This window comes from Amblyraja radiata, chromosome 5 (assembly GCF_010909765.2).
Source record: "Amblyraja radiata isolate CabotCenter1 chromosome 5, sAmbRad1.1.pri, whole genome shotgun sequence".
Lineage (NCBI taxonomy): Eukaryota > Metazoa > Chordata > Chondrichthyes > Rajiformes > Rajidae > Amblyraja > Amblyraja radiata.
Genome location: NC_045960.1, coordinates 80,261,672 through 80,273,810, shown reverse-complemented (window position 1 = coordinate 80,273,810; position 12,139 = coordinate 80,261,672). Strand labels below are relative to the sequence as shown.

The window sequence follows — 12,139 nt, the reverse complement described above, 5'->3', positions numbered from 1 at the left end:
CACACAACATGTCGGCGGCCACAGCGGTGCTGGGGCTGCGGGCGTCCGGCCGCGGGCCGCGCTGGATTTGGAGCGCCGCGCAGCCAGGGGTAGAGTTGCCGGGGTCGGAGCTACAACCGGCGCCGCCCGCGGAAGGACGCCCGCAGCCCCAGCTGGGAGTCGGCGGCCACAGCGCTCCGGAGCTTACTGCACGGCGACCCGGTAAGGCATTGACCGCTCCCCGCCTCTCCGACCAGGTAGGGGACTAAGAATTAAAGATTCCCCCTTCACATAAAAGCCCTCCAAACTAACTGACTAACATTTAAGCAATGATTTACAGATGTTTAAGTGTCTCCCCGGTCTCCGGGGAGGAGGCAGCCGCTACAGTAGTACAGACCTGGGTTGACCGTGGGTCGTTACGGGTCAAGTTTGGCGCCAAGCGCGAGCTTTGGTGTGCAGACGACATCCTGGAAAAAATGGCCGGTTTTCAGAGTTTTTCGGTTTCCGGAACTCCGGATAAAAGGTTGTGCACCTGTATGTGAATACTTGGCCAATAAACTTACTTACATTTCACCCTGGGAAAAGGTTCACCCTGTCTATATCTCATAATTTTGTATAGTTATCTCAGGTCTCCCCTCAGTCTCATATGCTCTAGATAAAACAATGTAAGCCTAATATAAGGAGCCTTGCCAAAAGCCTTTATGTGTGTGTGTGTGTGTGTGTGGGCATCATCTACTTCTCCATCCTCATCACTGATTGTGATGTAGCACAGAAAGTAGAGATTGTTTGCAAATTGAACTTTTCCTTTAGAAATCTGGGAATCTTCCAGTCTAGCTCATTAATCTTATTAACAAGGGAGAGAACCTTTTCTTACAAAAGAAATGTTGATTTATTATTCACAAATACATAGAGCCTTTAACACTTTATGTACCATAAGGTACAGGCTGACCATGTCGCCCTCAGCAATGCTCTTTGCCCCAGCTCCCACTTCTGAAACTCAATCTCTAGGCTTCCCCCAGCTCTTGAGAGTTCAGAGAATAGATTGCAAGGTAGCTGGAGATATTGTGATGATACTTGTACGCAGAATCCTTGTTCAACAAAAGTCCCCAGGACTATTACCATCACTGGTTAAGATCCCAGTCAGTTCCTTTAGGCCTGTTGAAGATGCCTTCTCCACAGAATGCCACACAGATATGTTCATTTGTGGGAATAACCAGTAGTCAGAATAGGTTTGTGTGGCTGTTCATAAATTCATAGTTCATAAGACAGAATTAGGCCATTTGACCCATCAAGTCTACTCCACCAATTGAGCATGGCCGATCTATTTTTCTCCCCTCAACTCCATTCTCCTGCCTTCTCCTCGTAACCTTTGTCACCCGAACTGGTCAAGAACCTATCATTCTCCACTTTAAAAATACCCAATGACGGCCTCCTCAGGCGTCTGTGGCAATGAATTCAGCAGATTAACCATGCTACCATGTTGTGCATAGAGTCGTTGAGAGAAAAGCAAAACACTGCAGGTGCTGGAAATCTGAAACAAATATGTTATATACTGGAAATATTTTATAGGTCAGGGTGCATCTGGAAGAGGAAGTTTTGGAAATTGATGACCTTTTAATTGAACTAAGAAAGCTTGGGCTTCATTCATGTTATGGGTCGGAGAAATTTATTGGAACTTGTCTCAGGACTGAGACGCTGAATGAGATTATTGATGTTGGTGCGTGCTGAGAGAGGGGTGAAGGCATGTGACTCTCAAATGGTCTGTTTTAAAATATCGTTTAAACTGCAGCGAACAGTCCATTCAAGTGTACTTATCTCTCCAGGAAAACGTCAGGCTGGATTTTTGGCCGGCAGAATGCTCGGTCCAAAAGAACATCTGAAAGAAATTAACTATGAGCTTGTCACTGGGAAAATTGGGGAACTTGGAACTTTCTTCAGCAGCCTTTGTCCAGGTAAACTATTGCTGTCTTCAGTTTCTTTGCCAATCTTATTATACTGGGGATTGCTGGGGAATTTGAGGTAAGAAATTGTGAAGGGCGTGCTTATTGTGGTGGGGCTAGTAAAATAATTTCACTTTCCTTGCATTGCATTGTTTTTCAATCCCACACTCCCATGAACTTATCTGATCTAAAGCAGCAGCGAGCAACATCTATCTATATCTTCTATATAATATTAAAACTCTGTGGCTGCTGGCTGGCTGGCTGCTGGCTGGCTGTGTTTCTGCCTGACTTGTGGTTGCCAGCCTGTGGGTGCCAGCCTTTGATTCGTTGCTACGCCAACACCAGACCCACAAACACCCAGAATTTTTCCATTTCGGTAGAGATTTCACTTTTCATTCCAAGTATCCACTCCTGATTAAATTTCGTCATATTTATGTACACATTTTTAATAAAATCCTCCTCCCCCCCCCCCCCCCACTCACTCATTTTGTCGCCTCCTGCTGGCCAGCGACCATAACGGCTGCTGGCGCCCGCATCTCGCCTCAAAGACGCCATTTAAAAACAGCCGCACTGATGAGCCCTGAACGGCTTGAGTTGGAGGACCACCTTGAGTGGGGGGCTACGGGTAGGGAACGGATGCGTTGGGGGAGCAGACCCAACGGGTCAGCACTTGGTCTAGTATACTTATAAAACTCTCATCTTGTCCTCTTCCAGTTTGCGTTGTTTTTTAATTTGCGCAAAAACGATCCCCCATAGCGCTACGATTTTTCGCCACCCTGCTCACCATTCTCCCGTGCTGCAAGTGCATCAAGTTTTATTCCGATCGGTGAAATATTACAAAAGTTGTTGGTCTGTTATTCACCGGGACTGCGACACCCCTTCAGGCACCAGCTGTCAATCACCGGCGGCGAGAATAAAGTTGAAGGAGCGGAGTGCGGGCGGGGGCTGCTGTGTTCGTGGGCTGCTGTCTTCACAGGCGGGGACTGCTGTGTTCGCGGGCGGGGTCTGCTTTGTTCGTGAGCTGTTGTGTTTGGGGGCGGGGGCTGCTGTGCTCGCGGGCGGGGGCAGCGACCACCATGACGAGCAGGGTGCCGATGAGTGCAGCCGGGGCTGGGAGCCACTGAGTGCGACAGGAGCCGGGTCCTGGAGCCTATGAGTGAGTCCGCCTGGAGCCGGTGAGTGCGTCCAAGGCCGCTGAGCCCACACACCCCTTCCCACCCTCCTCCCCCCACCACACCCCAGCCCCTCCCACATACACACCCTCCCCTCACCCACACAACCCCCCTCCCCCACACAACCCCCCCTCCCCCACAGACCTCCTTCCCTACACACCTCCCTTCGCCCCTCCCCCACCATCCCCTATCTCCCCCCCCACACTTACCTCCCACACCCCCCCTACCCCCACAGCCCCTCCCCCACTACCCTCCACCACACACCTCCCCTCCCCCCCCACACCTCCCCTCCCCCCCCCCACCCCCCCTCCCCCCCACAACCTCCCCTCCCCCCCCACACCTCCCCTCCCCCCCACACCTCCCCTCCCCCCCACACGCCTCCCCTCCCCCCCACACGCCTCCCCCCCACACGCCTCCCCCACACACGCCCCTCCCCCACAGACCTCCTTCCCTACACACCTCCCCCACCATCCCCTATCTCCCCCCCCTACACTTACCTCCCACACCCCCCCCTACCCCCACACGCCCCTCCCCCACTACCCTCCCCCACAGACCTCCTCCCCCACACACCTCCCCTCCCCCCAACACCTCCCCTCCCCCCCACACGCCTCCCCCCCCACACGCCTCCCCCCCACAGGCCTCCCCCATGCCCCCCTCCCCCATTCCCCCCCTCCCCCACACCCCCCTCCCCCCCCAAACCCCCCTCCCCCCCTGACACTGTCCTTAACTCTGCAATGTGGGTCATCACAGAGACGCTTAAGTCAACACCTTTACAGTGGCTCCCTGTCCTCTCTCATATTGCCCCTCCCAGCATACGCAGAATGGAGAGGATGTTGAAAGATTGGTGCACCATCGAGGCTAACCCTGACCTTCCCATCCATGCTGACTTGAACAATCTGCCCAACATATGCCTGAAGTCCCGCAAACCCTTCTGGTCTTCCGTTAAATCCCTGGAAGACTTTGACTCCAGTGGCGCAGAGCCTGGAAAGATGCCAACACCAACAACGGGAGGTCATCACAGACCCCACTGTGAAACCACCGGGGTTTGATCTCCATCACAAGCAATGGCTAACCCTGAACAGAATCCACACCCTTCATGCAAGAACAGCCCATCACCTGCATAAGTGGGAGAAGACAGACAGCCCTTCTTGCGACTGCGGACATCCAGACCAGACCATCCCACACATTGTGAATGACTGCCCACTGAGGCTTTTCCCTGGTGGCATCAAAGCCATCCACCCAGTAACTGATGCTGTCCTGGTCTGGATGTCTACCCTTGACCTACAATTTTAGGCTGTGCACGCCATATGCAAGAAGAAGATTGTCCTTGGGAAAATGGCATTAAGCCATTCTCTTGACCTACTTTGCTATTTGTGTTAAAGATACTTTGCACAATATTTGAGTGAAGAATTCCAAAATATAGACCCAAGAAGGATGACACATTTCTACACCAAATTAATGTGTGATTTAGAGTGATAATATTAGGTGGGGCAATCCCAAGTGACGGCTGCCCATTTTATACAATACAATACAATACAATACAATTTTATTGTCATTTGAGCCTCAGTGAGGCTCAAACGAAATTCTGTTTCCACAGCCATACAAACAAAGACAATTCCTAGACATACACACAATTTAGTTCACACAAACATCCATCACAGTGAACCCACTGTGATGGAAGGCAAAGTCTTTTCTCTCCCCTGTTCTCCATGTCTCTCCCGATATCCAAGCCCCAGGCGGGCGATGATAAGTCCCACGGCCATTTTAGGTCGTGCCGGGCGATTTACGGCCCCGCTCCCGGTCTAAAAGTCTCGAAGTTGGAGCCCCCGGCGGGCGCTGGAATGTCCCACGGCCATGAAGCCGTGCCGGGCGATGTATGACCCCGCTCCGGGTCGTTCCAACCCCGCGACACGGGCTGGAGAAGACGCGTTGTGGGAGCTCCGGGAAGCGGTCTCTCTCACCCCCCAGACCCGCGAGCTCCCGATGTCCCAGTCCACCGGACCTGCGGCTGCGTTGCCTGAGCCTCCGAGCCCCAGGAGTCGAGTCGCAGCAGCGAGTCACCACCGCTCCCCACGTTCCGAGGCCGGCCAGCCCCACGATGGTGAGTAGTCCGCAGCTCCGCAGTCTCCCGAGCCCCCGGGTCGTTCAGGTTGAAGGCCGCTCCACGGTGCTAGGCCCCAACGACAACGGAGACCCGACAGGGAAAAGGTCGGGTCTCCGTGGTGGTGTGGTGAATCTCTTGTGAGAGATTGGTGAAACTCTGGAACTCTCTGCCACAGAGGGTAGTCGAGGCCAGTTCATTGGCTATATTTAAGAGGGAGTTAGATGTGGCCCTTGTGGCTAAGGGGATCAGAGGGTATGGAGAGAAGGCAGGTACGGGATACTGAGTTGGATGATCAGCCATGATCATATTGAATGGCGGTGCAGGCTCGAAGGGCCGAATGGCCTACTCCTGCACCTAATTTCTATGTTTCTATGTTTCTATGTCTCCCAGACAGGGAAGAGATTTAAACAGTTTCCCCCTGCCCCCCCACCCCCCACATATACACATTTAAAGCCAGTATTAAAAAACACCAAACACTACATTTAACTAGACAAAAAACAAAACAAAAAAAAGACAGACAGACAGGCTGTAGGGGCCGCTGCAACGGGTGAGTCGCGCCGCCAAATGGAAGATGTTCTTGAATTTGCTGTAATGCATTTAGTTAGCTCTATCCCATTTTTCTTTCACTGTTCAATGTCTGTTGCAGTTTTGCCATCTTGACATTCCTTTTTAACCATACCTGTTGCTGCTCCTGGCATGTCCTTATCATTAAATTGGAGTTGGTTGCATGGTAAATTTGAATCTAGCTGGGCCATGAGATTAAAGATCGTAATCCAATTATACTGCTGATTGCACACACAGCCCTATGAGTGCCCCATTCAATGGCCAGATGATTTCCAAATCTATTCTATTTTACATGGTGTCTGTGCCACATGGTACAATGGAGGAAGTCTTCAGGATAAGGATGGACTTTGTGCGGCAATCGTTTCAGCCATTCATATAATGGACAGAAGAATCTGCGATGAATCGGTCAGGTTGAGGTCAAGATTTAACCATTATGTTGGGTTCACGACCTACAACTCTGTCTGGCAGCTTTATACTTCAGGACTCTCCTACCTTGGTCACTGGTGCTGTGGCATTAAAGTCCCCCTGCCAAATTACTTTCTGTGCTTTTCTTTTGTCAGTGCTTCTTCTAATTGATGTTCTTTGTGGAGCTTTACTGGTTTGTCAGCTGAAGGATAAGAGATGATCATCAGATTTCCTTGTCCATGTTTGGGCTAATGCCATGATACTTCGGGGAATCCTGATTCATGTTTCACCTGAACTATGTGCAACAGTGGTGTTTCTCAGTCGAAAAGTAGTAGTTTGTGATACTGATAAAAATCTCAACCCTGCTAAACCAACAGTCATTTTAGTGAACACAAATATAAAGAGAGGTGAGGTTCTGCAAAAAATAACTAATATTTTTCATAAAACTCATACGAGGAAATTGAGCTGTGGAGAAACAATAGACAATAGGTGCAGGAGTAGGCCAATCGGCCCTTCGAGCCAGCACCACCATTCACTGTGATCATGGTGTTCATCAAAGTTTTCATTGCAAGCGATGGGCACTTGAAAATCTCTGGTAAGTGTATAGGACATAAACTTATTTTGAGAGTTTCTTTCTATCTGTGCTTACTTGATTAAATTTGGTGAAATTATTTCCATATCGTGTTTGATGGACTTGAAAGCAAACTCAAAAAACTCCAAAATATATTTAATGCAAGAGGAATGAAAATAAACAATATGGATATTGGTTTGAAATTAGTTTATTCTGCAAATGAAATTTTAATCTGCAAGGCAATACTCTTTATATACCATATGTAACAGATGTGTAAACCGTATTTGTTTCCTGTTCACATTTTAACTAGATGGTGACCTCGACACACTCTTAGAAAAGTGCAGTCTTATCGGAAATGGTCACGGTGCTGGTTTTGGTGTTTCATTGAATAAATTTGATGCATCGGCTCAAAGACCAACAATTTGTTCAGGTGAGCATCAAAATTTAATTTCCTTCCAGATTAGCATGTGAAGTGATGGTTGACAAGATCTATTTCTGTCATAAGGTCAGCTGCCGAATAAGGAATGATGAATTAGTCTGGTCGTGGAGTGAATGAATGAATGAATACTTTATTGCCACATGTCACAGTGAAATGTTACAAGTCACAGTGAGATTCTTTGCTTGCCTCCCCAAGGTATACAAATAGTCGCCACATAAAGGGCGCTGACAAAGTTGCACAGTATCCCACGCCAGGTCTACCTTTGTTCTTCCCCTTCCCTCCCGGCCGTTCCCCCCATGCCGGGTCTTCCATAGTTCTTTACCTGACCCTCCCCCTCACGGCAGTCCCCCCACGCCTGGTCCTCCTTTTATCCTTGCAGTGGGTTCTCTGACTCCCAAGTGGCCGACCACGACCGGCGCCCTGATTGACCACCGCAACGACCTCCTCCATGACCACCGGGTCCCTGCTGCACCTCCGCAGTGTTTGCTAGAACAAGAGGCAAGTCGAGTGAAAGAAGACAATTCTGAGAAGACACAACTTGGTAGATACTGGAAGGATATTTTCACCTCTGAGGGAGACTAGGATAAGGGCATAGTGTCTCAGAATAAAGGGTCAGCCTCAACACTAATTCCAGGAGAAATATCTTCCCTTGAGGGCCGTAAATGTCTGGAATTTGTTAACTCAAAGAGCTGTAAATACATTGAACTTGATCATGGACGGGAGAGATATGCTTTTAGACTGTGGGCAAATTGAGGATTATCAGCTTGGGGCAGGAAAATGTTTATGATTTTATTGAATGGTGGAATTGGTTTGAAGGGGTCACATGACCAACTCCTCAGTTCTTATATTATGACAAGAGCCATTTAGATTGAGAAATATGAATATTTTAAAAAATCAATATTTTCTCATTTGTTCCCTGGGAGAGGACAACAAACAAGTTAAAACATAATTACTTGTGGATGTTGAGATTGTGTTTTCTGAATGGGCAAACATTTATTTATTCTGCAAAAATGATTATTTCCATTATTGATTTTTGTTCCAATGTAAGGAGAGTATAACAGTCTATAAATTTCTAATTCCTGCCCATTAGTTGTGCCTTTTACCAGCCAGTGACATTTATGCAGATTACTCCTGGGCTTTCAGCCGAATTAATGCAATGCAAAGTACAACATGTGCATTTTAATAATAGAAGCAAAACAGACCAATTTAGAGGCAGTCTGACGCAAAGGTGGCCACAAAATCAGTAATGAAGTGGCACTGTGGTTAAGATACTGGTCCTGTAACCAGGGGTGGGCTGCACCATTCATCTGGAGAGAGAAACTAGAATCTCAATGTGGAACCTGGGGAATCCAAACAAGAATCATTAAAATAAAATATGGGATGAAAAGCTGCAGTTAGTAATGATAACGAAGAATCTAACAGATTGTCACCCACACCTGGTGAGCTACACTTCACTTCTGAAGAAGGGTCTCGACCCGAAACGTTGCCTATTTTCTTCGCTCCATAGATGCTGCCTCACCCGCTGAGTTTCTCCGGCATTTTTGTCTACCTTCGATTTTCCAACATCTGCAGTTCCTTCCTATACACTTCACTACCTCTTCAGTTTTATAGCTAATTAGTGATCAAAAATAACTCAACACCCCATTAATGAAATCTTACAAAGAAAATGACATCGGTAGAAAGAGGGAGATTGAAAGAGTGGAATTAGTGAATGTGCGAGAAGTGGAATGCCAGTTCAATACTAATGGTAGTCAATGATTTTAATTTGTGAATGGTGATTGTGAATGAACATTAAGAATACAGTTTAAATCAGTTATAAAATTATTTTAAAATGCGGTGGTAATTTATTTTCACTTTCTGTGTTTGCATCGTTGTTAGGATGATGCTGGAGAATAAAATCTATTCCATGTAATTGCAGCTTTTGTTGTCCATTTAGTCTGTCATATTCAGTAACACAATAAAATCAATGAATTGGAATTTTAAAAGCAGTGATGAATTTTTCTCTTAACTTTTTCCCCATTCCCCACAGTTTCAAACAAAGAAACGTGTCAGATTCATCCCATTCAGCTTGCTGTGGCTCGAAAGCTGTTATCCCATGTCTGCGCTATTGCTGATTCCAGCACACAAAATCTGGATCTGGGCTCTTTCGAAAATGTAGACTTCCTTATTTTGGTGCCTCCGTCAGAAGTGGCTTACCAGCAGACAGTGCTGCGTGTCAGGCAGTCAGGTAATGTCACAATTTCAAGCCCTAATTTAAACGTGTGTTTCGGCTTTAAGTTTTCAAGTGTAGCATCTTATTTCACTGTGGGATCACTGGCAAGGCAGCATTTATTGCCTATCCATATTTGTCATTGTGAAGCTGGTGATGAATCACTTTCTCAAATCGTTGGGCTCCTGGTGAAGGTGCTCCCGGAATATTGTTGGATAGAGAATTCCAGTGTTTAGAGCCAACACGAGTATCAGAATACTGACACAATTCCAAGATGGTGTTTGATCTACATGTGGTATTGCTCTCACATGTCTGGAGCCCCCGGCCCTTTCTGGGGGTAATGCAATAAGTTTTTGTTTCATGGTTAACCTCGTGTAATTGATGCTAATGCACCTAACTCGAACGTCAAAGGCCACTCATTTGTTGGAGATAATAATAATAATAATAAATTTTATTTAAAGGGCGCCTTTCAGACATCTCAAGGACACCTTACATAGTAATCGGAATAAAAACATATAATCGGAATATAACAAGTAAAAAAGACATCACAGAGACACAAATTAAAAACAGAATTCAATCCAAAAACAGAAAATCAAAAACACAGTGTGAAGAGAGAGCAGCGGCAGCCTACTATTAGCGACGTAGAGTTTTATGCCTCTCACATTCACAAGGTTGAATGTTGTTCAGTCTGTGCAGTGCTTAAGCATGGAATGCTTTGATATCAGGGACAAGGAGCAACAAGAAGACAGAGTCATCGAGTCATTAATTGTGGAAACAGGCTCATCAACCCAACTTGCCCTCACCGACCAACATGTCCCATCTACACAAGTCCCACCTGCCAGCATTTGGCCAATATCCCTCTAATCCTATCCTATTCTTGTACCTGTCTAAATGTTTCTTAAATAATAATAATAATAATAATATAATAATATCTTTTATTGTCATTGCACATAAGTGCAACGAGATTTGGTATGCAGCTTCCATCTGATGTCATAACTTAAGCAACTATAAAATTTAGATTTAGATACCCCGAGAACATGGTTTGCAAAAGAACATTACAACAGTAAAATAGTCAAAACATTTCAAACAGACTAAAGTGCAGATGTGTCTGTGTGACGTGACCATCCGAGGGAGACAGTCCATGGGGATGGGGGGCACTCAGCAGGGCCGGTTCAGAGCCGCTATAGCTCTGGGAATGAAGCTGTTCCTGAGTCTGGAGGTGCGGGCGTAGAAGGCATTGTAACGTCTGCCGGAGGGAAGTAGTTCGAACAGTCCATTACAAGGGTGTGAGGAGTCTTTATGGATGTTGACGGCCTTCCTGAGGCACCGTGTGTGGTAGATGCCCTCCAAGGCTGGTAGCGGTGTCCCAATAATCTTCTGCGCTCTGTGGACGACGCGCTGAAGAGCTCTCCTCTCCGCCTCCGTGCAGCTGAGATACCACACAGAGATGCCATACGTTAATATGCTCTCTGTGGTGCAGCAGTAGAAGGTTGTCAGCAGCTGTTGGGGCAGACCAGACATGTACCTTCAGTCTTTTTTAATGTTCTCAGGAAGAACAGTCGTTGCTGTGCCTTCTTGACCAGCGCAGCGATGTTGGTGAACCATGTGAGGTCCTCTGAGATGTGAGTGCCCAGAAACTTAAAGCTGGACACTCTCTCCACACTGTCTCCATTATGTGACCTCCTGAAGTCAATAATCAGCTCCTTGGACTTGGAGGTGTTTAGTGACAAGTTGTTACGTGAGCACCAGTCCGCCAGGTTCTGCACCTCCGCTCTGTATTTTGTTTCATCACCGTTGGTGATTTCATCACCACTAGAATCACAACTAGAATCACAACAATGTTGCGATAGTACCTGCCTCAACTACCTCCCCCAGCGGATGGTTCTATACACCCAATGCCCTTTGTGTGAAAAACTTACGCCTTAAGTTCCTATTAAATCCTTCCCCTTGATTCCCCTATCAAGTAGAATGGAAATATCTTTTTACAGTATGGCAAAAATTTCAGTTGGGAGAAAATGTTATCTCATGGATAAAACTTATATGATAAACCGACTGCGAGAATACTGACTAACCATATACTCTCACCTTAATTTCAGTTATCCAGGGGCAATAGACAGGGATGTGCATTATCGCCCCTGTTATTTGCCCTTGCGATTGAACCTCTAACGGAAAGTATAAGAGTACATCCGAACATTCACGGCTACAATACTAAATACTCCAATAATAAAATATCATTATATGCAGATGATGTATTATTATATATCACCAATTCCCAAGTTAGCATTCCAAGTATATTAAATCTTATAGAGGAATTCGGTTCCTTTCAGGATATAGAATAATCTGAAATTATGTCAATAAAACCTCAAGAGCCGACACACCTTCTAAAATTCCCTTTCAGAATTGCTACGGAAAAATTCAAATATCTGGGTGTTCAGGTAACCAGAAAATATACTTCTCCATTCAACGCAAACTTCCCTCCTTTAGTTACTAAATTAAACGCTCTTATTCAATTTTGGAAAACACTTCCGATGTCTCTAATAGGCAGAATAAATGCTATAAAGATGATCTTCCTCCCACAAATCCTGTACTTATTCCAATCAATACCGATATATCTTCCTAAATTTTTTTTTCCAAAAACTTGATTCTCTGATTACAAACTTTATTTGGGATTATAAAACACATAGAATTCATAAACGGCATCTATGTAAACCCAAAGAAACTGGTGGATTGGCTCTCCCCAACTTCTTATACTATTA

At 46.3% G+C, this 12,139-nt stretch overlaps 1 protein-coding gene across 3 annotated transcripts in view; it reads left to right on the top strand.

The window, feature by feature from the left end:
- greb1 (growth regulating estrogen receptor binding 1) overlaps nt 1–12,139 on the top strand; it is a 200,158-nt gene that overhangs the window by 111,816 nt on the left and 76,203 nt on the right. For all 3 annotated transcript variants that reach the window (XM_033021586.1, XM_033021585.1, XM_033021583.1), the window contains exons 13-15: nt 1,803–1,931; nt 7,046–7,165; nt 9,204–9,401. In XM_033021586.1, coding sequence (XP_032877477.1) covers nt 1,803–1,931; nt 7,046–7,165; nt 9,204–9,401 — 447 coding nt within the window. The remainder of the gene's footprint in view (nt 1–1,802; nt 1,932–7,045; nt 7,166–9,203; nt 9,402–12,139) is intronic.